Raw genomic sequence first — 27,823 nt, forward strand, 5'->3', positions numbered from 1 at the left:
AATAATAAAAAAGGGGGTGGTAGATGAAGCGAATACTCATACGTATTTAGTCGAACGTCGAGTTTTACTCTGAATACTCTTTATTTTCTTCTCCGACGCTATGGGTCCCTACAATTGCACCTGTAGGGATCCAGCAATTGTGTGTGTGTGTATATATATATATATATATATATATATATATATATATATATATATATATATATATATATATATATACATATATAAATAGATAAATAGTTTCCTTAAATAGTTTATATGGTTTATATGTTTTGTTTTCTGATTTACACTCACTTGCATCACGTGATAAAGGAAAAGGGAATTATGTCACATAGGAGACAGTACCATTATCAGTTGAAAAACAGACGAGTAACTTTGCCCTTCTTTAGCTGGAGGCACAGCAGGTTGTTCAGTGCTTTGCGCCTCAGCTTGCGAAAGAAACAACTTAGACGAGATCTAAGCCAAACATGGGTCGTGATTTCTTCCAGTGTTGTCTGATGCTGTTCATACTGTTGCCTCTTTAATAGCTGCTGCAGCTGCTGCTAGCAGTATGATCCAGGGACTGCTTGGATATCAGCATGTGGTGAGAAAAATAAAACGTTACGAGACTGAAGCAGTATGCAGGATATAAATGGTGAGAGCGCGGCCTGCAGAACAGTAAAGGCAGCAGGTGACTAGTGGATGAGAAGCAGCAGACAGGGAAGCAGATCCAGGAGGTGCAGCAAGCAGGGGAGGAGGCAGGACACGCGGCTGAGGGCCCGAGGCTCCCCAGCAGACGTGCTCGCCGCATCTGTAATGTCAACAGCAGGTGTGAGTCAGGTCCTCACTTCTCTGTGTGCCAGGGATCTGTCCAGCATATCCTCCCTCACACATGGATGGGTACATGATCTCTCTCTCTCTCTCTTTGTCTGTCTGTCTGTCTGTCTGTCTGTCTGTCTGTCTGTCTGTCTGTCTGTCTGTCTGTCTGTCTGTCTGTCTGTCTGTCTGTCTGTCTCTCTCTCTCTCTCTCTCTTTATGTATCTATCTATCTACCTATCTCAATCTATCTACCTATCTCTATCTATCTATCTCCCCTTTCTCCCTTTCTCTCTCTCATTTATTACAACAATTTATATAACAGCTTTTACCAGAAAAATTTATTCAGAAAAAAATATACACATTTCAAAATACCTTTATCCTACGAAGGAAAATGAGATATCCACTTGACAAGTGAAAGGAACAAAATTTAACTTACTAATGAGAAGAAAATTTTTTCAATGTTTGAAATAAAGACAGCAACCAAATGCCTGAATACCTTGAATATAAAGAAGACGGATTGGATGAATGAATAATTACGAATACAAGGAATGTATTGATTAATGAGAACGAAACAGATGTGTCCTTCAAGAGGGTGGCCAGCCAACTGAGCCATCCTGGCTGGTCTCAGGATGAGCAATGCATGACAGCTGACCCGTGATGAGTTGTGTGAGGAGTGTGTCGAGCCTCGGCAAGTAACGCCCACTCCTATGATGTAGTGGGAGACTGACATTTACGTGGTTCTGGATTGAGGGTCGTGACTCTGTTTGTGTGGGCGTAGATGTGTTTCTGTGGGAGTGGCTCTATTTGTGTGGGCGTGGTTCTGTTTGTGTGGGCGTGACTCAGTTTGTGTGGGCGTGGTTCTGTTTGTGTGGGCGTGGCTCAGTTTGTGTGGGCGTGGCTCTGTTTGTGTTGTCGTGGCTCTGTTTGTATGGTCGTGGCTCTGTTTGTGTGGGCGTGGCTCTGTTTGTGTGGTCGGGGCTCTGTTTGTGTGGTCGGGGCTCTGTTTGTGTGGGCGTCGCTCTGATTGTGTGGGCGTGGCTCTGTTTGTGTGGTCGGGGCTCTGTTTGTGTGGGCGTAGCTCTGTTTGTGTGGTCGGGGCTCTGTTTGTGTGGTCGGGGCTCTGTTTGTGTGGTCGGGGCTTTGTTTGTGTGGGCGTCGCTCTGTTTGTGTGGGCGTGGCTCTGTTTGTGTGGTCGGGGCTCTGTTTGTGTGGGCGTCGCTCTGTTTGTGTGGTCGGGGCTCTGTTTGTGTGGTCGGGGTTCTGTTTGTGTGGGCGTCGCTCTGTTTTTGTGGTCGGGGCTCTGTTTGTGTGGTCGGGGCTCTGTTTGTGTGGTCGGGGCTCTGTTTGTGTGGTCGTGAACCTGTGTGGGCGTGGCTCTGTTTGTGTAGGCGTGGCTCTGTTTGTGTGGGCGTAGCTCTGTTTGTGTGGTCGGGGCTCTGTTTGTGTGGTCGGGGCTCTGTTTGTGTGGTCGGGGCTCTGTTTGTGTGGTCGGGGCTCTGTTTGTGTGGTCGGGGCTCTGTTTGTGTGGTCGGGGCTCTGTTTGTGTGGTCGGGGCTCTGTTTGTGTGGTCGGGGCTCTGTTTGTGTGGTCGGGGCTCTGTTTGTGTGGTCGGGGCTCTGTTTGTGTGGGCGTAGCTCTGTTTGTGTGGTCGGGGCTCTGTTTGTGTGGGCGTGGCTCTGTTTGTGTGGGCGTGGCTCTGTTTGTGTGGTCGGGGCTCTGTTTGTGTGGTCGGGGCTCTGTTTGTGTGGTAGGGGCTCTGTTTGTGTGGGCGTAGCTCTGTTTGTGTGGTCGGGGCTCTGTTTGTGTGGTCGGGGCTCTGTTTGTGTGGTCGGGGCTCTGTTTGTGTGGTCGGGGCTCTGTTTGTGTGGTCGGGGCTCTGTTTGTGTGGGCGTAGCTCTGTTTGTGTGGTCGGGGCTCTGTTTGTGTGGTCGGGGCTCTGTTTGTGTGGTCGGGGCTCTGTTTGTGTGGTCGGGGCTCTGTTTGTGTGGTCGGGGTTCTGTTTGTATGGTCGGGGCTCTGTTTGTGTGGGCGTAGCTCTGTTTGTGTGGTCGGGGCTCTGTTTGTGTGGGCGTGGCTCTGTTTGTGTGGGCGTGGCTCTGTTTGTGTGGTCGGGGCTCTGTTTGTGTGGTCGGGGCTCTGTTTGTGTGGTCGGGGCTCTGTTTGTGTGGTCGGGGCTCTGTTTGTGTGGTCGGGGCTCTGTTTGTGTGGGCGTGGCTCTGTTTGTATGGTCCTGGCTCTGTTTGTGTGGGCGTGGCTCTGTTTGTGTGGTCGGGGCTCTGTTTGTGTGGTCGGGGCTCTGTTTGTGTGGGCGTGGCTCTGTTTGTGTGGTCGGGGCTCTGTTTGTATGGTCGTGGCTCTGTTTGTATGGTCCTGGCTCTGTTTGTGTGGGCGTGGCTCTGTTTGTGTGGGCGTGGCTCTGTGTGTGTGGGCGTGGCTCTGTTTCTGTGGTCGTGGCTCTGTTTGTGTGGTCGTGGATCTGTTTGTGTGGTCGTAGCTCTGTTTGTGTGGGCGTGGCTCTGTTTGTGTGGGCGTGGCTCTGTTTGTGTGGTCGTGGCTCTGTTTGTATGGTCGTAGCTCTGTTTGTGTGGGCGTGGCTCTGTTTGTGTGGGCGTAGCTCTGTTTGTGTGGGCGTGGCTCTGTTTGTGTGGTCGTGGCTCTGTTTGTATGGTCGTAGCTCTGTTTGTGTGGGCGTGGCTCTGTTTGTGCGGGCGTGGCTCTGTGTGTGTGGGCGTGGCTCTGTTTGTGTGGTCGTGGCTCTGTTTGTGTGGTCGTGGATCTGTTTGTGTGGTCGTAGCTCTGTTTGTGTGGGCGTGGCTCTGTTTGTGTGGGCGTGGCTCTGTTTGTGTGGTCGTGGCTCTGTTTGTATGGTCGTAGCTCTGTTTGTGTGGGCATGGCTCTGTTTGTGTGGGCGTAGCTCTGTTTGTGTGGGCGTGGCTCTGTTTGTGTGGTCGTGGCTCTGTTTGTATGGTCGTAGCTCTGTTTGTGTGGGCGTGGCTCTGTTTGTGTGGGCGTAGCTCTGTTTGTGTGGGCGTAGCTCTGTTTGTGTGGGCGTGGCTCTGTTTGTGTGGTCGTGACTCTGTTTGTGTGATCGTGGATCTGTGTGGGCGTGGCTCTGTTTGAAATTGTCGCTGGGTGGGACTCACCAGGGTGTTGGGTGGCTGGGTGGGACTCACCGGGGGTGTTGGGTCGCTGGGTGGGACTCACCAGGGTGTTGGGTGGTTGGGTGGGACTCACCAGAGTGTTGGGTGGTTGGGTGGGACTCACCGGGGTGTTGGGTCGCTGGGTGGGGACTCACCGGGGTGTTGGGTTGCTGGTTGGGACTCACCGGGGGTGTTGGGTCGCTGGGTGGGGACTCACCGGGGTGTTGGGTCGCTGGGTGGGACTCACCGGGGGCGTTGGGTCGCTGGGTGGGGACTCACCGGGGTGTTGGGTGGCTGGGTGGGACTCACCGGGGTGTTGGGTCGCTGGGTGGGACTCACCGGGGTGTTAGGTTGCTGTGTGGGACTCACCGGGGGTGTTGGGTCGCTGGGTGGGACTCACCGGGGGCGTTGGGTCGCTGGGTGGGACCCATCGGGGGTGTTATGTCGCTGGGTGGGATTCACTGAAGGTGTTGGGTGGCTGGGTGGGAGTCACCGGGGTGTTGGGTGGCTGGGTGGGACTCACCGGGGTGTTGGGTCGCTGGGTGGGACTCACCGGGGTGTTAGGTTGCTGTGTGGGACTCAGCGGGGGTGTTGGGTCGCTGGGTGGGACTCACCGGGGGCGTTGGGTCGCTGAGTGGGACTCACCGGGGGTGTTATGTCGCTGGGTGGGATTCACTGAAGGTGTTGGGTGGCTGGGTGGGACTCACCGGGGTGTTGGATCGCTGGGTGGGACTCACCGGGGGTATTGGGTCGCTGGGTGGGACTCACCGGGGTGTTGGGTCGCTGAGTGGGACTCACTGAAGGTGTTGGGTGGCTGGGTGGGACTCACCGGGGTAGAGTGGGCGGGGTCTGGGGTCGACGGGCGGGGCCGGCTCCTGCACGTAGCGGTGGGGGGCGGCATCAGTGGGGGAGGCTGCTCCGGGGGGGTGAGTCGTATCTGGGGGGAAGGGGTGGGGGTCATTTACTTCCCTTCAATGATGTAGAGGGGAATGATCACCTTGCTTGGCTCTAGTGCTACATCACTAATACCAACAAACAGGTCATACATCTGTAGATTGACAGTTGAGAGGCGGGACCCAAGAGCTGAAGGTCAAACCCGACAAGCACAACTAGGTGAGTACAACCAGGTGATAACTTAAAAACTATGATACATAATTACTTAATTGACGCCAAACTATTCAAAACTAACACATATATATGGTGTATAGGGAAGATGAGCAGTGGTGGTGGTTGGCATGGTCTTATATTATACAACTCTCCTTTTGAATATTCTCAACCACTAATGGGAATCGTAAACAGCCTGTTCGTGGATGTTCTCCCTTGTATATCCACAGTGGGTGTTGTCTGTTGACATCCAACTATCTCGTATCCACAGTGCATGTTGTCTGTTAATCTGCGATTGTCCCATATTCACATTGGATGTTGTCTGTTAATGAATGTGTCCCATATTAACTGTAGACATTTGTCTCTTGATATGAATTTGTCCCATTACGCTGTGTCTATCTCTCTTACGCTGTGTCTATCTCTATTACGCTGTGTCTATCTCTCTTACGCTGTGTCTATCTCTGTCTTACGTTGCCACGACGGAGGCGACGAGGACGAGGACGAGGAAGAGGCTGCATCAGGAACCAGGTAAGTCTTCTCCAGCACCTTGCCATCATATCGTCCTTTAAGCTGGTACTGGTCTCCTTCACTCTCAGGAGACGCTGTTGTGGTACTAGTTGTGGTGGTTGTAGTAGTCGTGGTTGTGGTACTGGTAGTTGTGGTGGTTGTAGTGGTCGTGGAGAGTTCTGGAAGGAAATAGGAGAGTTACATTAAATTTATTTATCAGTTGTCCTAGATACACAGGTGACGCTCCGGAGGTGTTGGTGATTTGGTGATGGTGATTGTTGTGTGAGTGGCCATCGTCGTGATTGTTGTGTGAGTGGGCATTGTGGTGAGTGTTGTGTACTCACCTAGTTGTGCTTAAGGGGGTTGAGCTTTGTCTCTTTGGTCCCGCCTCTCAACTGTCAATCAACTGGTGTACAGATTCCTGAGCCTACGGGGCTCTATCATATCTACATTTGAAACTACGTATGGAGTCAGCTTCCACCACATCACTTCCTAATGCAAACCATTTATTAACTACTTTGACACTGAAAAAAATCTTTCCAACGTCTCTGTGGCTCATCTGGGTATTAAGTTTCCACCTGTGTCCCCTTGTTCGGGTTCCACCCGTGCTAAAGAGTTTGTCTTTGTCCACCCTGTCAATACCCCTGAGAATTTTGCATGTGGTTATCATGTCTCCCCTTACTCTTCTGTTTTCCAGGTACGTGAAGGTGTTTGTGGTGTGAGGGGGGAGGGAGGGGCATGAAGGTGATTGTGGTGTTCTCACAAATATGGAATTGGAATTCGTGAATTCGTGCAAGCAATTGCAGGCTGCAGTTGGAATATGCAAGTTGGAATTCGTGCCCAGACATACATAAAGGACATACAGACATAAAGGACATACAGACATGAAGCACATACAGACATAAAGAACATACAGACATAAAGGACCTACAGATATTAAGGATATACAGACATAAAGGACATAGAGACATAATGGACATACAGACATAAATAACATACAGACATAAAGGACATAGAAACATAAAGGACATACAGACATAAAGAACATACAGACATAAAGGACATACAGACATAAAGGACATACTGACATAATGGACATACAGACATAAAGGACATACGACATAATGGACATACTGACATAAAGGCCATACATATATAAAGGACATATAGACATAAAGACTAAAGACTTAAAGGTAAAAACTCTTTACCCCTGAATCGAGAAGTAAAGCATGGAGGTGATTGTTGTGTGAGTGGGCATGGAGGTGATTGTTTTGTGAGTGGGCATGGAGACGATTGTTGTGTGAGTGGGCATGGAGGCGATTGTTGTGTGAGTGGGCATGGAGGTGATTGTTGTGTGAGTGGGCATGGAGGCGATTGTTGTGTGAGTGGGCATGGAGGTGATTGTTTTGTGAGTGGGCATGGAGGCGATTGTTGTGTGAGTGGGCATGGAGGTGATTGTTGTGTGTAGGTGGGCATGGAGCTGATTGTTGTGTGTAGGTGGGCATGGAGGTGATTGTATTACAGATGGTTTCAGGAACAGTGGTAGAGGTGATGGTGTTGTGGCGACTACTGTGGACAGTAGTACTCAGCTGGCTGTGCTTGTGGGGGTTGAGCTCTGGCTCCTTGGTCCCGCCACAGATAGTAGTCTGGTGGTAGTGTCTGTTGTATGAGTAGTGAGTGTGAGTGCCGTGAGAATGGTGGTGGTAGGAGAGTTATGGTGAGAGTGGAAGGTATGGTGACGATGTTGATAGTTGTGGCAGTGGTTGAAGTGCTACCAGTAGAGTACAGGTGGTAGTGGTAGTAGCACTTAGTACTGGTGATGGCAGTGACACAGTAGAAGTTACGGTGGGTAGACGTAGTAAGCATGTAGCGACGGAACGTAGTAAGTAGTAAGCATGTAGATGTTTTGGGTGAGGTGGATATTAACAGAGGAACTGTTAGAAAGAATATCAACTGAACAAGGGGGGGACGGATGGAAGTTTGAGACTCAGATGGAAGCTGTTAAGAAGATAATTAAGAAGATGCTCAGATAGGGTTATTAAGAAGTGTTCTTTTATCTTAACGGTAGTGAGTAAATGGAATGATCTAAAGGAGCAGGTTGTAGAGGCTAACTCCATTCATAACTTTAAAGTAGGTGTGATAGGGAAATAGGCCAGGAATCATTGTATTAGACAACCAACGGGTAAAAAAGCGGGGTCCGAGAGCTAGAGTTCGATGCTGCAGGCACAAATAGGTGAATATACACACACACGCACGCACAAGCACATGCATACACACACACACACATCTAGCGTCAAATACATACCTAGTCAAACACAAGACTATGTTAGAGAAAGTTGTGAGGTATGCCACCAGACTAGTCCCGGAGCTGAGGGGTTTGCGTTATGATGAAAATAAACTGGTATTAAACCTAATATCACTGGAAGACAAAAGAGGAATGGGAGACATGAGAACCACCTACAAACTTCTTAGAGGAATTGACACTGTAGATAAAGATTATTTAGCATGGGTGGTACACGAACAAGGGTGCAGAGGTCGAAACCTAGTTATCAAATGAGCCACAGAGACAACAGAAAGATTTTTTCAGTGTTAGGGTAGTTTCTCAACACATGGAATAAATTAGAAAGTGATGTGGTAGAGGCAGACACAATCCACAGTTTCAGATACGTAAAGCCCAATAGTCTCAGGAACCTGTATACTAGTTGACTGAGAGTTGGCAGGCGGGAGCAAAGAGCCGAAACACAACCCCCTGCTAGCACAACAAGGTGAATACGCTCACATACATATACATATCATCTCCCCACACAGTGGTGCTCCAAATAATTACTCCCACGACAAGGTAATTATCGTACCAAGTCAGGCCTAGTTGCCAACTCATAAATAGTGTGGACAATTTCCCGTGTCTGTCAGCGTCGTAAAGTTGAATGTCGGGACCTGTGTCTCACAGCTGGTAAATTCTTGTACATAGTTCCGGCTCCTCTCTCTTGGTATATTTGCGTCTGTCTCTTTCACTGTCTCCTTTTTTATGCACGTTTAATATTCATATTTGTCAGTGTCAGTCTTCTATGAATGATTGCATGTATATATGTACATATGAATTTATGTATGAATGCATATATGCACGTATGTATCAACTTATCAATGTATGCATGAATCTATGGATGCATATACACAGAAATCATAATACCGTGATGCATCAAATCCACAAGGGCCATGATGAGGGTTCGAAGATGACTTCAACTTCATCGTGATGATGACGTACAATTCTTTTAACCATATCGTGGCCTAGTGGTCTAAGGCAGCGTCTGGGATCATCCCGGGCGTAAGTTCGAACTCTCATTACGGCTCTTGTGGATTTGTTTCTATGTATGCATGTTTTGACTACTTGTGTCTGCATTATCAAACAGTTAGCTCTTAGACTCCCGCCTATCTAACCGTAGGTTGTCTAATGTGTTGATTTCCTGCTCAGTTTTCTCTATCATATTTAATACATACATTTTTCTCACACACACAGTCCCCAGGATGCAGCCCGTAGCAGCTGTCCAACTTCTAGGTACCTTTTTACTGTTAGGTGAACAGAGGGCATCAGGTGAAAGAAACTCTACCAATTTGTTTCCAACTGGAAATCGAACCCGGGCCCTAAGGACTACGACCCCAAAGCGCTGTCTACTCGGCAGTGGGGACCATTATTTTTTGCATGTTTGAATGTACATAAAATTGTCTTCATAACAATGTATTCTCTTTCTACTTTCTATTTTTAATACTAATGAAATAATCAAGTGGCGAAACTGTTTAACAAATTTAAAAAGTATTAAAATACAGTAGTTTTCATGTAAATATGTAACATAATTATGTAGAAACATCACAGACTTGCAGAAGGTCTGTAAGGGGTGAGGAAGAAAGTTTATCAATATCTGCTGACAACGAGGAAGACAGTTTTTTGGTTGTAATATTTTGTCGCGTTTTGTTCCTGGAGTTATATTGATACATTTGCCTCTCCACCTACCCTCCTCCCATATTCCACTCACCAACCACACATCACCCACCCACCACTCATAGTCCACCCCAGATACCACCCCACTCTCCACCTACACTGCCCACGCACCTCCCACACTCCACCTACCTACCACCCCACGCCAACCACTAGCTAAGCATATATTACCCACCATATCCGTCCAGACATCACCCACACACTCCATTGTGCATCTACCTTCAATAAGCCATTTATTTTTTCTACAAACTCCTACTCTTCCTGCACCTTTTGCCCAACCAATTGAACTGGACGGCAGAGCGAAGGTCTCGCTTCTTAAAGGTCGGCGTTCAATCCCCGACCATCCAAGTGGATGGACACTATTCCTTTTCTGCGTCCAATTATAATTCCTTATCCTCATATCCGTTCCCTTCGTTATATTGCCGTAATGATCTAGTGGTTTATCCTGACAATTACCTCTCCCTGCACCTTGCTCCACTCTCCCTCCACCCTTCAATCCACACTTTACCGCCAATTCGTCCACTATTCAATTACCTTTCACTCGCCTCTCATCGCCCCCCTTCCTGCTAACACTCAATCCATAATTATATCCTACTCCATCTCTCTATATCCCATGTCCTTCATCCTCCCCTTCCACCAGGAATCCATCTACTCTACCAACCATTCGTTTACCCTACCGGTAAGCCAACCACTCCGCACTGATAATGTACCCACCCCATACACCTTCCTCCTACCACACGGACCATCCCCCCGACCATTCCCTTATTCCTTCGACCATCCACCAACCTCACCGTCTAGCCAACCAGCCTTACTCCTATTTTTCTCTTCCCTTAATAACACCATCAAGACATTTATTCCTCGTTATCTTCTCTACGTTATTCCCCAACGTCGAACACGACAATGAAATATATCTCTAGCTACAAGAAGTGCAGGTAGCTGGCACTCACGAAATAAGCCATCTGAACATTCAGTGATTTTTAAAGAAATTTTTGTCACAATAGGGTTATTAGTATAAATTCGATGGATGGTTACTGCTGAATGGATCCATAGTTTAAGTGGGAATATTGGGAGTTTGTGTTGGTGTTGTGAGTTATGTTTACCCGTCAGTGGGTCTGTCTCTGTTGCTCGCCAGCTCTGTTTCTCTTCATCTGTCTAGGAGTATCCTTCTGTGTCTGGGGTTTGCGGGTACTTACCTAGTTGTGCTTGCGGGGGTTGAGTTCTGGCTCCTTGGTCCCGCCTCTCAACTTGTCAATCAACTGGTGTATAGATTCCTGAGTCTACTGGGCTCTATCATATCTACATTTGAAACTGTGTATGGAGTCAGCCTCCACCACATCACTGCCTAATGCATTCCATTTGTTAACAACTCTGACACTGAAAAAGTTCTTTCTAGCGTCGTGTGGCTCATTTGGGTACTCAGTTTTCACCTGAGTCTCCTTGTTCGCGTACCACCAGTGTTATCCTTAACTACCCTGTCAATTTCCGGAGGATTTTGTAGGTAGTGATCATGTCTCCCCCTACTTTTCTGTCTTCCAATGTCGTGAGGTGCTTTTTCCGCAGCCTTTCCTCATAACTCATGGCTCTTAGTTCTGGGACTAATCTAGTGGCATACCTCTGAACTCTTTCCAGCTTCGTCTTGTGCTTGACAAGGTACGGTTTCCGTGCTGGGGCCGCATACTCTAGGATTGGTCTTACATATGTGGTATACAAAGTTCTGAATGATTCCTTACACAGGTTCCTGAAGGCTGTTCTGATGTTAGCGAGCCTCGCATATGCCGCAGACGTAATTCTTTTTTATGTGGGCATCAAGAGACAGATTTGGTGTGATATCAACTCCTAGATCTTTCTCTCTGTCCGTTTCATGAAGTCCTTCATCTCCTATTCTGTATCCTGTGTCTGACCTCCTGTTTCCACCGCCTAGTTTCATTACTTTGCATTTACTCGGGTTGAACTTTAGCAGCCACTTGTTGGACCATTCATTCAGTCTGTCTAGGTTATCCTGTAGCCTCCTTCTATCAGTGTGTATATGTGTGTGTGTGTGTGTGTGTGTGTGTGTGTGTGTGTGTGTGTGTGTGTGTGTGTGTGTGTGTGTGTGTGTGTGTGTGTGTGTGTGTGTGTGTGTGTGTCTGTCTCTTTCTGATAGGCATGACAAATGATATAGACCAAATGCAACTGTAAACCTCATACCACAATTCAAAGTTTTCAAGAGTCCAGCAACTTGCTTCATCACCTTCCTTTCTTATTTTCTGGGGATTTCTCAGTTACAAATGACCGACCACTTTCTCTATCTCGGGGCTCAGGAGCATTAAACATTCTTAAATCATTTATAATACTTTCGAAGTTTCCGTTGATTTTGTGCATTTGTTTTATTTGCCATGATGATTAAAATGGTGATGATGATAATATTTTAATATGATTTCTATATCCTGAGATCCAAGAATGAATTTTCTGAGATTAATGAAGTCAAATATTCTCTCACTTTGTGTGGGGTGTACTTTATGAGGGCATATATATATATATATATATATATATATATATATATATATATATATATATATATATATATATATTTATATATATATATATATATATATATATATATATATATATATATATATATATATATATATATATATATATATATATATATATCGATGTCTATGGCAGACTGGACACAACAAAACCATTGGTTATCCGTCGTGGCCGCCAGATAGTACCATTAGCAAGTAATGTTGACATACACATATATTTATACCTTCATCATTGGCACACTAAATTATCCAACCCATATGTTCGTCTCGCTGGATTTAAGGAAAGAACCACGGTTTTACAATAGTATCTTTTCTGTGGCTAATTGAGTAATTTTGCTGTAAGGTACTTTTTATGAGTAATTGAACTTAAACTTGTCATATTTTTAAACTTGATGGCTAATTCGAGGAAAGTTTGGCATAAAATTTATATTTATGGCTTACTGTAGTAATCAAGCCATATGTTCCTCACGCCAGGCAACCACCATAATAATTTTCAGTGCAGAGACTTCAGTACTTCCTTTTCCTCCCTCCCTCCCTCTCTTTCTCTCTCTCTCTCTCTCTCTCTCTCTCTCTCTCTCTCTCTCTCTCTCTCTCTCTCTCTCTCTCTCTCTCTCTCTCTCTCTCTCTCTCTCTCTCTCTCTCTCTCTCTCTCTCTCTCCGCCTGCATTAGCATAATTGCCTACCACTCGACACCAGTTCCTCGTCAGAGCTGCAAAATATGCATCGCGGACTAGCTGGGCTGATGGGGATACATCATCATGCTCCCCCGAGGCCCAAGTCCGTGCCAATACTTCCGCAAGTTCGGTGATAAAGTTCTCCAGGAGCTCGTCACGGTGAAGGCTATCCAAGGCCGGCAGGAAAAACAGGAGTTCCCGGGTTGGTGACGTCAGCTGGTACTTTTGGTTTTTGGCAAGAGACGGAACGGAACGCGCGGAGAATTACTCGAACCGCGCATTATGTACTGGACAAGGAGCATCAAGACGGCGCTTGCATTGCACTTGGTCATATATTCCAGGGGCACCTTGGCATATATATACCCAGGGCACCGATACATATATACCTAAGGGACCTGGGCATATATACCCAGGGCACGAGGCATATGGTTAATTGCCTGTGGTTAATTGGCACTTGGAATTCAAAGTTTTCTGCATTCAAGACACAAACTATCCAAGACACAAACTATCCAGTAGTCAGGAGACATTTATGCAGTATGATCTCAATTTTCACCTGTGATCAATGGTGAAAATCAGCTAAGAATAAAGACTGGTCTATAATGCCCTGTGGTCAAAGTAGCACGAAGGCACTCTGAAACCATGTGCTCATGGCACCAGTACACATGGCATATAATCCATGCATATATGCATGGATCATATATGCATTAGTCAGTCAGGGGCCCCCGTGACTGACTAGCCAGTTAGCTCGGGTAAGATGGGTCTAAACTACCAGGTTTAAATAGAACTCGAAAACAAAATAACCTGTGAACAGATTCAATATAATTTCATTTAGGCTGATTTCTATGGCCAGCATCTATTTATGAACTTATATTCCTTTTCTCAGTCTTTGGCGGCATTGTTTACATATATTAAACAACTTACGAGCTTCGAAATTTCTTTATCAAATGGTATTAATGTTATAAACAACCTGCTGGTGCTTCGGCTCTCATAAACTGGTTATTACATGCAAACAAAGCCGGCAAAGATTGAACAAATATACAGGTTCGTAAGTAAGTAAGTAAATGCTTGTTGAATCCGGCCCCCAGGGTTCTTATGGTGACATAAGAACTCGTGAATCACATACGTTTCTGATTTCAGTCACAAACTTGTCTTTGGATCTACACAATAGTTAGATCCAACGGATAATTGGATCTAACGGATAGTTGGATCTAAAGGATAGTTGCATCAACGGATAGTCACGAATACCTGATCAACCAGGCTATGACTCATACGTCAGGCTGCGAGCAGCCGCGTCCAACAGCCTTGTTGACCAGTCCAGCAACGAGGAGGCCTAGTCGACGACCGGGCCGCGGGGTCGCTAAGCCCCGGAATCACCTCAAGGTATCCTCAAGGTAAGGTAACCTGTTTGCAAGGACACCTGTAAGCTAACTAGATTATTGAGATGATCAGGACAGCCACCTGATTGTGGTAAAGGGTAATAGGACTTCAGCCCGTAGTTAAGTCTGACAGTCTACAACTATCACAAAGATGTCTGGACCTTTTGGTTTCCAGTGCGAATATAATGGACTCCTTCATTACCAATAAGTCCAGAAACACAATATGTCGAGAAACAGCTCAGCTAAAGAACTTTGAGCAAAATTCAAGGCTGAACCTAAAAGCAACTTGCAATAGTTGAAGCGAGGCGGTTGATATGAATGCTAATAAAGTTAACAAATCATTGAACTTACAGCTCAAACGTACGAACGTTACTTACAAGTGAGTAAGTTTACACGCTGATAACATGAACGAGGATGCTAACCTGGTGGCGGTAGTTATTGTGAGATGACCTCCACCTAATATTGACAATAAAGCTGACCAGCACGAGGCTTAATAGATCGACCAGCTGCCGAGATCTACCAGCATGTTGGTCTTACTGCCAGGAATAAGTTTTACTGGTCATAATACAAGGAGGAAGAACTAGGTTCATGAAGATAAAGATCTGCAGGTGAGATACAGGAGGATGTGGACTCATAGGCGAGATACAGGCGAGATACATGAGAATGTGGGCGCATAGGAAAGGCTTACGTAGAGGCAGAATCACAGTGTGCACTAAGAGGTCGGTGCTGCTGGCATATAGCGAGACGGTCAACACGCAGTAGCAATTTTCGAAGTAGTCTATAAGCATCCCCCACAAAATGTTGAAGAGGTTGACCAGCATCCGAGGAGAGGGAGGAGTTCTACCTGCAGGGAAGACGAAGGTCGACAGGCGAGGACTAAGCTAACCTTCTCGGGTTTTAACTTTAGGTCTCGCGGGAAACTTGACGTCAAACTTTAATTATTTGTTTCCACTGTAATAACTCCTCTGAAGGTTATTGGAGAATGGAGCTTCGAGGTGGGGAACGAGAGAGAGAGAGAGAGAGAGAGAGAGAGAGAGAGAGAGAGAGAGAGAGAGAGAGAGAGAGAGAGAGAGAGAGAGAGAGAGAGAGAGAGAGAGAGAGAGAGAGAGAGAGAGAGAGCGAGAGAGAGAGAGAGAGAGAGAGAGAGAGAGAGAGAGAGAGAGAGAGAGAGAGAGAGAGAGAGAGAGAGAGAGAGAGAGAGAGAGAGAGAGAGAGAGAGAGAGAGAGAGAGAGAGACAGAGAGAGAGTGAGAGAGAGAGAGAGAGAGAGAGAGAGAGAGAGAGAGAGAGAGAGAGAGAGAGAGAGAGAGAGAGAGAGAGAGAGAGAGAGAGAGAGAGAGAGAGAGAGAGAGAGAGAGAGAGAGAGAGAGAGAGAGAGAGAGAGAGAGAGAGAGAGAGAGGCGGGGCCTGAGGCTCACTCAGGGAAGAACACAAGATCAGGTAAATACACTCTATATAAAAATTCAATATTTCCTGATGAAATAGCGGTCAATTGTCTTCGTCATTAACACAATGGTGAACTTATCACTTATTCTGGTCTATGTTTTATGTCCACTTTTACGCAAACTGATATATTTCTCACCGTCATCGCAATATTTGTATGTTATATAGACACTAATTTACACCAACCCAGGAGTAATGTTTGACGGCCACACACTCATTTGGTTATACCTTCTAGACGTGATGTTTGGTTACACCCACACTCATTAGTCTCATCACAGACTGCTGTGATGAGTTACTGTTTACATTATATTTGCAGATCCCTGTGAAGATGTGTATACAACAGGTAGGAACAGAGAGATAGTGACATAATGATGATGATGATGAGGATAATGAGGGTCGTGAAACGATGGGAATGATGATGATGACAACAATATATATGAAAGAAATGATGAATATGCTGAGAACGAAAATAATAATGATGACGTCGAGGAAAATAATGAAGGAATGATGAGGACGATATGGATGTAGAGAACGATGATGATGATGATAATGATGATGTCAGGGACGATGATAAAAAATGATGAAAAATATTATGATGCAACGTTAATGAAATATCGAATAATAAAAATAATAATGTAAATAACGAAATGCTTCTATAGTAATGATGACACGTCGTAGTTTCAACGTTCATGGTACGAAAGGACCACTTCACACTAAACACGTGTCAGGTCATAAGGTCTTCATCATGAGGTTGATATCCAAGAACAAGAAGAAATAGAATAATAGAAATACAGACTACTGAACGAGCGAGAAAAGTTGCACATCCTTGCAATAAAGATGTTCCAAGTGGTAGCTGGTAACTCCTTGAAGAAGTTGTAGCCAGGCACTGCCAGCGCCGTCCAGCGAAGCGATAACCAATCATCGATATCTTCCACTATTCGAACCTTTACTTAATGACGAACTTCACCCCAAAGAGGATTAGAATCTGAATCAGCATATATCCTGATCGTCCTCAATCAGTGTCTGTGGGACTGGTGGGATTATGGGAATAGGCTTAGTGCCTCTCACTGGTTTAGGAGGACGTCCGTCCGAGACCAACCTCTGCCACAATGTAGATAAGACGTGTTCTGATTTACAAATAATAGTGGTCGCTTTTCGCCATTAAACAAGAAAGAGAAGTACTAATTGGTTCTTGACACGTATAGAGTGCGTTGACTGGTTCTTAAAACATATGGGGCGTGCGGATTCGATATTAACATCTATGGTATACGCTGATTGGTGGAATTCTAAGGTCGTTCTAATGGTTTTCTGGTTGCTATCATCTGAGAACTGTTTATATGTTCCAGTTGTCTTTGTTGATGCTGCAATGCTTGAGCCGTTTAAGGTCCGTTACAAGGTATACAACATTGGTGCTTTATCTACAATATAAGTCGAGCCCTTACCCACTGCTCTGAATAGAGCAACCTGAGTGGCGAGTTTGAAAGGATAACACAAGTACTGGCGAACAATAACTACAGTAACCAAGAGACCAACACAACTATAAGACTACACTTGAGCCTATGGTACAAATCCTGAACCAAGAACAGAAACCACAGACCTTCCACAAAAATTATATTATAAATCCACCATGCACAGGGAAAATAAGAAAGATGAAAGAATAATAAAAACAAATACTCCGTAAAGGAGTAAATAGCACAACCACTAACCAAAACCTAGACATCATCATATGCTTTAACTCAAAGACCACTAACCTTATTAAAAACAGTCTGAAGCCAAACTTGAACCCTTAGCAGCATGATGTATATGTACACCTGCACCCCATGGTATTTATGTACACCTGCCCCCCATGGTATTTATATACACCTGCCCCCCATGCATGATGTAGCCTTCAATATAAGTACATAGATATGACGAAGACCAAGCTCATGAGGCGTTTAACCTGTCATCTGCAATCAAGTGTTCCTAAGAATCACGTGAGAGAAGTCCATGACATCACCTTAACAAGAGAAATTATGAATAAAAAAAGACATAATATTATATGTTTCCCGCATATATATATATATATATACATACTCACACATAAAGAGCTCAACCCCTGCAAGAGACTCGAACCCAGAAGGCACATATGTTCGTGCACCTGCACACAACTAGTACACTGACCGCTTCACCACGCTGATCCTTAAAAGAGATCGAAACTTGGGAGTTTTTACCCAACATTTCGACCCCAAGGACACTCGCCAAGCTAAGAAATCAGATCAGAATTCGTTTTTTCACTACAACTAGATGAAATAGAAACTTGAATTAGATGAAATAGTTGACCACATAACCCGAATGCACTCAGGCATAGGGTTGAATGAGTTCTTAAAGACTATCCTATGCTTTTGTAGTATGGTGGTGCAGTGGTACAGATACATCAGTGTGAAAATGAACATTTGAAAGTAAGGAAAATTTGGTATGTCCCAAATAGTAAGCCAGATACTTGAGGACAGTCTCACCCAACTTTGCAAAGGGAAGGAGTGTCAATAGTCTGGGGTGTAAACATGGGAACGAACATAGGTCGGTCGGGGTAGGCCTAAATTATATGGTTTAATAAATATTACCAGTTATAGAGACCCATATGCTATTTTCATGGTCAAGTGTGAAATATTTGGTATGATTCCCTATAGAGTTTTTAGTGATCATAATATTTTTTTGAGGGGGAACACGTAAAGTTGCTTCATTTCCAATTTAATCATAAATGTTCTTAGAAAAATTGGAGAAGGGGGAAGGGGGAAGAAAAGGGACGAACGAGGGAAGGGACGAAAGGGGTGACCAAAGAGATAGGGACGAGGGGGTCAAGGGGAAGATGGAGTAAAGAAAGGGAAGAAATGAAGAAAGACTGAGAAAAAGACCTGCATGGAGCCAGGGTAATCCTCTATATATAAAAGGAAATGTCTGTCTCTTCGAGGATGGAGGGTGAAGATAGGGAGATGAGAAAGAGAGAGAGAGAGAGAGAGAGAGAGAGAGAGAGAGAGAGAGAGAGAGAGAGAGAGAGAGAGAGAGAGAGAGAGAGAGAGAGAGAGAGAGAGAGAGAGAGAGAGAGAGAGAGAGAGAGAGAGAGAGAGAGAGAGAGAGAGAGAGAGAGAGAGAGAGAGAGAGAGAGAGAGAGAGAGAGAGAGAGAGAGAGAGAGAGAGAGAGAGAGAGAGAGAGAGAGAGAGAGAGAGAGAGAGAGAGAGAGAGAGAGAGAGAGAGAGAGAGAGAGAGAGAGAGAGAGAGAGAGAGAGAGAGAGAAGAGAGAGAGAGAGAGAGAGAGAGAGAGAGAGAGAGAGAGAGAGAGAGAGAGAGAGAGAGAGAGAGAGAGAGAGAGAGAGAGAGAGAGAGAGAGAGAGAGAGAGAGAGAGAGAGAGAGAGAGAGAGAGAGAGAGACGAGAGAGAGAGAGAGAGAGAGAGAGAGAGAGAGAGAGAGAGAGAGAAGAGAGAGAGAGAGAGAGAGAGAGAGAGAGAGAGAGAGAGAGAGAGAGAGAGAGAGAGAGAGAGAGAGAGAGAGAGAGAGAGAGAGAGAGAGAGAGAGAGAGAGAGAGAGAGAGAGAGAGAGAGAGAGAGAGAGAGAGAGAGAGAGAGAGAGAGAGAGAGAGAGAGATGGTATAGGGTGGAGGAGATAGTTACCTCAGATATCGCCCTCTTGTTTTAAGCCGTACTCTTGAGCACTCTCCCGAGTTGCTCTCACTCCCTGCCTCTCACCTTCACACTCCCAGGAGTCAGTAATATACCTTCAGCACCAAAAGCATTACCGCACTTACTTCCTCCCCCTCTCACCGCTCCTTCTCTCTCCTCTACCAGCTTCCTTTCCTGCGTCTTACCGCATCTTCCTCTTCCTGTACCACTCTCTCCTCTTCTCTCACTACTTCCTCCTCTCTCTACACCCTCTCCCTCCTCTTCTCTTACCACTTCCTCCTCTCTCTACACCTTCTCCCTCCTCTTCTCTCCCCACTTCCTCACTCTACTTCCAAAACCTCAACTCCACTCCCTAACCGTCCTCCTCCACCTACCCTTCACTCCCTGCCAGTCTTCTTTGTCTTGCTTTAAATTAGGGTCGACGAGGGAAGCATGAAGGCTGCACAAGGTTAGGGGGTTCTTTAATCTTATTCTTGTGTGTGTGTGTCTGTCGCTTCTCTTTGGAGTTGCTTACCAGTACATACCAGTACATACAGGAAGGTACGGCTGAGCATCAGCTGTAGGGTCCTGCCTTTCCAATTGTCGGTCGACTAGTATTATAACTTCCGATTCTATTGTTTTCTGTCATGTTTGTTTTTGTGAAAACATGGATGAAAGTATTTCCAGTAGCTTATCCTTCTTGTTTCTTATAGTTGATTACTGTTTTTTTTATACTGAAGGTGTACTTACTATCGTGACATCACTGTAGCTCATCAACATGTGTTCCTACCATGCATGTCTTCCCATTACGGGTCTGTTCAACTTAAACATTGTGTTTATTTTAACAATTCACCTGAATTATTTCCCTGAAAAGTCTGAATCATGTTCTTTCTATTTATCTTTTATCACAAGATTTTGTTCTCTCAGACTATCACCTTAATTATGAAGCCAGCAAATCTCTGTTCTTTCTCATTCATGGGTCTGTACTTGTTTGAGACGGAGGCTCCAAGCTGGTTCTGAATAATCTTGTAAAGCTCGAAAATATGCATTGTATATTTATTTACACTCGTGTATTTGTTCTTTTCTGGAGCGGGCTTTAGCTCATTGAACCCGCCTTTCCAGGAGTATTTTGTCTGGTCTGATGACTCATGACCTAAATTTTGATAACCCCCATTAAATTTTGAAATTAGGAATGAAGTTAGCTCAGATTTGTACATTTATTTCCTTTCCTACCATCTTCCTTCTGTTTAGAAGTGTCCTCGTTTCTCTCTTCCAATTGCCCAGTCACTGGTCACTAATGCCCAGCGCATTAGTGACCTTTAGTTTCATGATTCTGAAACTTCTCTTCTTTAAAAGTCTTTCTCTCGCCTTTGTTATCCTTAAACTTTATCAATTGTGCTCACTTTTAAGGCAAAAGAACTTTCTCTGATCCTAAACGTACACCCAACACTAGACACATTGAGTAGATCCTACCCATCATACCTGAAGTCAAAATGTTACTAATACCATTAGTCCTCTTGATATAAGACTCGCATTTCGACGAACTAACACACTTTGTAGTAATCTGGTTCTTACTGTTACTCTTTTTTCAAAGGCTGCTGGTGTTTATAATATTTCCTGTTCCCTTTTTCCTCTCCAATACTTTGCTGAAACTGGCGGTACTCTTGATGGCATGATAAAAGAATACAAAAGAAGTGCTAAGTCTGGAGACATAAACAAGGCTCTGTTCTGCCATGTTAGGGATTCTAATCAACCTATAGATTGGTCTTCTAAAATAATCTTTCCTGCCTCTACCCTTCACTGAAGCGTCTTGTTGAATCGGCTCGCATATGTGTCCAACATGAACCTTAGTTCTGGTTTTACTGCTATTGACTCTTGTCTTCTCAGTACATACATAAATGCTATAATCTGCTTAACAAACAGGATCTGACTAAGCTTTACCCTTTCTTACCTTAGCCTCTGTTACTTTTCTTAATCTGCTGTTACAAACAATTTTTTCTGTTTTCTCCTCTTTCTCTTCGTAATTAGGCCTTCTCCAGTTTTCTTTATTGCTATTAACTGCTATGGTTTACTTCTTAAGTGGCACTTCCCAGTTTTTACCTTATATACTGAATGGCACTAATACTCTTTTTTTTTTCACCCGACTTTATAATGGTCCAGGACGGACCGGAACGTCATCACTTCCTTTATTTTCAGATGTGTGGGTTGGGCGTCGATTTTTCCGCCCCGTTATTGGGACTTATTGCCTGATTTGCACCATCTGTTTGTTTGCCTCCTTTAAATATTCTACTACTTTAACGTTACAAAAATTTGTGTATTATATCTGCTGTTAAACTGATTTTTTTTCAGCCTTCACCCATGTCCCTTTGTTCTATTGGTACTCAGTGTGAACATTTTGCTAATCCTACCATGTATATATAATATTTTTTGGTCTCTTGCATTTCTCCGCTCTTCTAACGCAAACAGATCTTGCTGTTTCAAAAAATTTTCGTACCCGAATCCATGTAATTATAAGATGTGTTATAATAAGAAACTCCACTGGGACTGACAAAGCCGGGGTCGCAGGTTCGAGTCCACCTATAGTTCTAGTGGATTTTTACATTGATATATATCACGTTTATCTGATTTTTGTGTGTTTATGTGTTATGATGTAATATTCCGTATTATTCTGTATGCTTATGTTTTATGGTGTATTATTCCGTATATTCTTGGAGTATGCTTACGTTCGTGATGTATATTGCTCTGAATGCCTCTTTGTTGAGATTCCCGAAGGCTGTTCTGATGGTCGCTAGTTTAGAGTATGCTGCAGTTCACTTATTTTGTGATTCTCTGATAAGATTTTTATGTTAGGTCTGCTCATATTAATATTTATTTAGAGGTTTCTGGCAAGTGGTTTTCTTCATGCTGTCCTTCGGTTTTTCATTTTCATTTTCATAATTTTGCAATTATTATTATTATTGAATTCCATTAGATATTATCGACTCAACTTTGCAGCAGTGCTAAGTTTTCTTTAACCATTGTACAATCTTCATCTGCATCATCCTCAACCTTCAAAACTAGTATATGCTGACCTCTATCCCCCTTTGTTAGGGTATTGGCATCGTTTGATTGATAATATAGATCCTAGGATTACCATGTGAAGTATTCAGCTTCTCAGCACTAACATGCCACTCGCCACCTTATTGAAACTCTCTTGCCTGTCTATTCGGCACACGTGCAAATTGAAATGTAAAAAATCTGGAAGTTTGTTAGCACGTTGTTAGTTCCTCCAAGCCGTGTTAGTTAGTTTTATAAGCCTAATACTGTCAAGATATTCTAATAATCTAAACCTTATTATTTTTTAAGAAATCTGAACTCTTCACTTATATGTGCGTGTGTGTATTTGTTCAGTATCCATGCTTGTTTATCTTCCATGTATGATTTGTGTAGACACAATTTTTTCTTCATTAAACGACTACGAACAGTATGGTACAAATAAGGTTTCAACTGGGTGCACAAATGTTCCAGCATCACAATATGTCAAGCTGATGGTGGTTGGGTATTGTCCTGTGGTTTATACTAAAAGAAAAAACAAAAGGACAATTTTACGATCAAGGACTCATACGTCAATGAATACAAACATCCACAGAAATGTTAACATGCCAGCACTTGTGCCCAAACACTCACCGACTAGAGCCAGCATAGAAGAGTTGGAACCCAGGGAGTTGGCGACGGTGCAGCGGTAGTGACCGAAGTTCTCAGGACCGACTGAAGGAATCACCAGAGTGGAGGTACCGGTGCCCCATGGCTCCCACGTCTCCAGCGAGCCCTCTGGTGCCGGTCACAAAACAGATATAATGACGTTAGGTTCCGCTGGAGACATTAGAATATGCAGAGTGGAGGAGGTGTCGTTTGTAATGTTTCCTTTTAGCAGGCCAGGATGGGTGAAGACAGCGAAGGGCAGTGTTCCAGTGGCTTGTAGGGGATCTGCGTGAGGCCTTACAAGGCTTTCGAGTTGGTAAGATTTTTTGTTAGAAAGTCTTGACTACAAAAGATATGTTCTAAGATGAATTAACAAAGGATGTTTAAATTGAGATTAAGCTGTCGAAATGTGTTAAAATTGATGTTTGTTTTAAGTAAATATTAAACTATCAAGACTTGGTTGGAAAGTGTTTATAAGTCAAGTGTATTTAAGAGAAAAATAATATTTATATGACAAAATAATTATCTTTTAAAATATATGATGATGAGAGTATTATAAACTGTGGAACATATTTAGACGTGTACACGAGTGTGTTAGGCAGCGAAAGGTTAGATGCGAGGCTAAAGAGGATGTGTAGAGGGTTGTTAAGAAATTTTAGTTTGAAGGAGAGGTGAGAGAGTATGTGCTCAGATGTGTCTAGCAGATTAGAATTAAGACGAGAGAGGAGCGCTAAGAGAGGAGGAGGTTTTATGAGACATCTGCCGTGCAGAAGGGCGAGAAGCACCTGTTACCTCTTATCAAGGGCCTGTGGCAAAAAAACGAAATCTAAGAGTGAAAGTAAGGAGTGAAAAACTGAGAGAAAGCTCTCAGAAGAGCAGCGAAAATATCAATTCGGGATAAATGAGAAACCGTATTAGTAGAAAGTAGGAAAAGAAAGTACGCTGGCGGATAAAAAGAACGCTTAAATGAATAAATAAAACAGATAATAACTATAGGGGGAACGAGAGGAAAGAGTATTGTATGAAAGGACAGTTTTCTGGATATAGGAGAGATTGAGTGGTTAAAATGGTTCGTTAAGGGAGCAAGGGCCTGCCAGAAAAAGAGTGCACGGCGTAAAAAGACCATTTCGTGAGGCTTCGAGGTGCGTAAACAAAGAGTTAAAAGGAACTGTGTAGGCAAAAAAAGAGTAAGCAGCGAAAGGGCATTTAATAAAAAAAATAAAAAGTCAGAGGAGGTCTTAGAGACTGCAGTAAAAAATTAAGACGTTCCTTGAGGACTGGGAGAGCAAATAGCGAAAGACTCACATGAGGACACAAAGATTAATTTGAATTGAAAGAGGAATTTACAGTGAAGGAAGAGCTCTAAAGTTACGGAAGAGCTTTAAAGTTAAGAAAGAACTTTAAAGTTAGGAAAGAGGTTTACAGTGTAAGATGAGGAGGTTTACCGCGAGGGAAAAGGTTTATAACGACGGAAAAGGTTTCTAGTGCAGTAGTGGGGTTAACGAGACGGGAGTGGGTCAGTGTAAAGGGAGGAGTTTACAGTGAAGGAAGATATATATATATGAATAATACGAAATCTTAATACAAGAAGACTGGTTGCGAGGGAAATATATAAAAATCGAAATGAAAAAAATAATATATATATGACAAAAAGTCAAAACGGTAAAACTTGAGAACATAAACAGGCTGATTGTTAATGTTGAGATGTTAGCAATGGAAGACAGGATGTAGTAGACTGCAGGGTGATGTTGCAGTAGCCAAGAGCGTAAGATAAATATAGTCTGGAAGGGTAGATGGATTATCCAAGTGGTCCAGCTGGAGTAGCCAGGAGGGCTGGCTGATGTAGCCAGAATGGCGAGGCATTACTCTTCCTAATGAAGAGTAATGTGATTATATTTTGACTAAAATTTAAGGAAGATGCTCCATATCAACGATTGATTCAGAATAAGAGGAAGATGAGCCAGTTAGAATAGTGGGAAAGTCAGTTATTAAGTTAGACTGAAGAAATATTTCATCTGGAGGGCGAATTTAGTGTTAAAAAATAATTAGGGCTATTTTATTCGTTGCATTTCGTAATAAGAATTATTTTGTGTCCATATACCAATAATGTTTAATGCAAGTATCGTTATATATTCCTAAACCTCTAGAACTCTATGAACTCTACATTGATGGCAGCATCTGGTACGTGATAGTGACAAATAATAAACAGCATAATATTTAAACCATTGAGAGAGAAGATAGTGAACATCAACCTATAAGAATCAATATAATCCACTGACCAATGAGCGCCCCGTCTTTGGTCCAGGTGACAGTGGGTGTTGGCCAGGCTCTGTAGCGACACACGAGGGCGGACCGGTCCAGGGCCTCCGCCCACACCACGCCCGCACCACCACGCATCTCTGGCCCGACTGAAACACACGCAGCAATGAAAACTAATAATGAGGAATTAAACTAGAACACTAGAACCAGATATAAATGATTGGAGGTGCCAAGAGTGAGCCACCTATATGGGACTCCTGTCAAACTTTGGCAGCTGTCAAAATTACTTGCCATTATAAAGCATAAAATGATCAATATAATATCACGTACATATTTTGTCCATAAGACTTCATTACAAAATGTGTCAAATATTCTCTGATAGACTCAGAGAAACAATGGAAGAACTAATACACAAAGAGCTCGGGGTTCTTAGTCCTAAAGGCCCAGTTTCTATTCCCAGTCGAGGAAGAAACAACTGAAAAGTTTCCTCCACCTGATGCCCCTGTAAAGTACCTGGGAGTTACACACCTGCTACGGCATACATCTTGGGCATGTGTGTATGTGTATGAGAAAAATATATATAACATATATGATAGAGGAAAATAGATTGGTAGTCAGTACATCAGACAACCGTCAGATAAATAGGCGGGGCTCTAGAACTTACTGCTCGATCCTGCACTCGCAAATAGCAAATAAAAATACAAAATAAATACACACGCACACACTAAAAAATTTATATATTTCTGTGTAGTGAATGTTTGTCTATACGACGTAGGAGGCCCAGACGCGTGGAGAAACTCCCGCCCCCCCCCCACAACTTTCCAAGTTGACATGTGGGGGTATCATACGTATGCCTATGGTAGGCCTACGCATATATATATATATATATATATATATATATATATATATATATATATATATATATATATATATATATATATATATATATATATATATAACCTTGGTCCTAGCAGCCTCGAACCTCCGACTCCCCAAAGCGGAAGACAGTAACTCTATCAATCACGCTATGAACAGCCGGAATAAGGAAGGATTCCATAAGCAATTAACTGCTGTCCAACTGTAACTTTAAGCCTCCCCTGGGCTGTCACTCAAGCAGGGAGGAAGTAGGTGATCCACGCCCCAGTTATGTACATAGTCAACCACAATAAACGTGCAAATGTTGAGTGAGGCTAGCCCCAAGCCTCTGGCCTCAAACCTTGAACAGAGACAGACAGACAGACAGTCAGTCAGTCAGCCAGACAGACAGAAAGACAGACAGACAGCCAGTCAGCTAGACAGACAGTCAGCTAGACAGACAGTCAGTCAGTTGAGAGGAGGGACGAAAGAGCAGAGCTCAACCCTGCAAGCACAACTAGGAGAATACAGACTGACAGACTATAATATATCAATATAGGCTAGATTGACCGACCCAGCTACGTCCCCCCTCCCCCTCCCACTTTTCCCCTATCCCCCCCTCTCATCTCCTCCCCATCAACATTCTTCGCCTTCCTCCCACATCTTCCACAACATCCCTCTTCTCTCTCTCCCTCTATCATCCCCTCCCTTCCTTCTTCGGTCCCTCTTAACCCCTCTCACAACTTCTCAGCCTTCCTCCTTCCCTCACTTCCTCCACACCCCACTTCTCCCTTCTGTCCTCTCTCTCTCAGAAAATATAACTCTGCTGTAAGAGCTCAATACTACACGATTTCTGGTTACTCTAATCTTTGGGTCATGTGAATAAATTCACGTTCGTCATTTTCATGTAAACTGCTGTAGGAGTAAGCAGATACTCTACACAAAACAAATCCCTCATTTCAGTCTGTGAAAATCGCGGGGTCACTATAGATGAAGATATTGCTAAAAGGTGGTACGGATACCTACGCCAACTAGCATTTGACACTCACATGGCACCATGTGTCGCCTTGGGGAAGTTTGGTAAAGTTATCCCCTACGTCTGGCCTCCTATTTTCACAGGACAACCAGAAATGCAATACTAAAGAAACAGCATTAACAACTCTCTATATCATTGACATAATATATGTTTAGGCTGTTCCTTTCGCAATATTAATAGAAAACGGTGGCGAATATTAGCCATCGATTTCCACGATCATATAAAATATTATTTTACTATAATATTATGACGCGATATGAATAGGTGCTTCGCCAATATTGACTATGACATAGCTATCAGAAATGTAATATATATTTCTGCAAAAAACAGCAAAGTCGATAGGGCTCAGTAATGAGAATTTAAAATGTAAGGTAAAAATGTAGTTCTGTTTTGATTGTGACTAAGTCGTTGAATATTCATGTGGTAATTAATGCGAAAGTCAAAACAAAGTTTTAGAGTGTTCATTATGCAAAGTATTTACTAGAATTAACAAGAGTGCTTTTAACGTATGTTAAATAATAATAATAATAATAATAATAATAATAATAATAATAAATAATAATAATAATAATAATAATAATAATAATAATAATAATAATAATAATAATTATAATAATAATATTTAGCGTAAAAAAATCATTAGTTATCTCATCAATGAGCAACACTCAATAACTCCAGGCATCTAATTTTTTACATAAATATCTGCATAAGATTTAGTGAAATCTAGGACAAGTTGCAGCAGGAAAAGGTTGTGCTCGGGAGTAATCACCTGGCGGTAACTTTCACACTTCATTCTGG

The 27,823-nt window shown here is 43.6% G+C and overlaps 1 protein-coding gene across 1 annotated transcript in view; it reads right to left on the bottom strand.

Annotated features, from left to right (window-relative positions):
- Positions 1-244: 244 nt before the first annotated feature.
- LOC123773060 (uncharacterized) overlaps positions 245-27,823 on the bottom strand; it is a 161,223-nt gene continuing 133,644 nt past the window's right edge. Inside the window, exons 6-10 of the mRNA XM_069315198.1 lie at positions 25,155-25,283; positions 22,861-23,004; positions 5,510-5,725; positions 4,765-4,872; positions 245-787 (exon numbers count right to left, since the gene is read on the bottom strand). Of these exons, the coding sequence (XP_069171299.1) occupies positions 672-787; positions 4,765-4,872; positions 5,510-5,725; positions 22,861-23,004; positions 25,155-25,283 (713 nt within the window). The 3' untranslated portion in view covers positions 245-671. The remainder of the gene's footprint in view (positions 788-4,764; positions 4,873-5,509; positions 5,726-22,860; positions 23,005-25,154; positions 25,284-27,823) is intronic.

Source organism: Procambarus clarkii, chromosome 81, assembly GCF_040958095.1.
Source record: "Procambarus clarkii isolate CNS0578487 chromosome 81, FALCON_Pclarkii_2.0, whole genome shotgun sequence".
In the NCBI taxonomy this organism is placed as follows: Eukaryota; Metazoa; Arthropoda; class Malacostraca; order Decapoda; family Cambaridae; genus Procambarus; species Procambarus clarkii.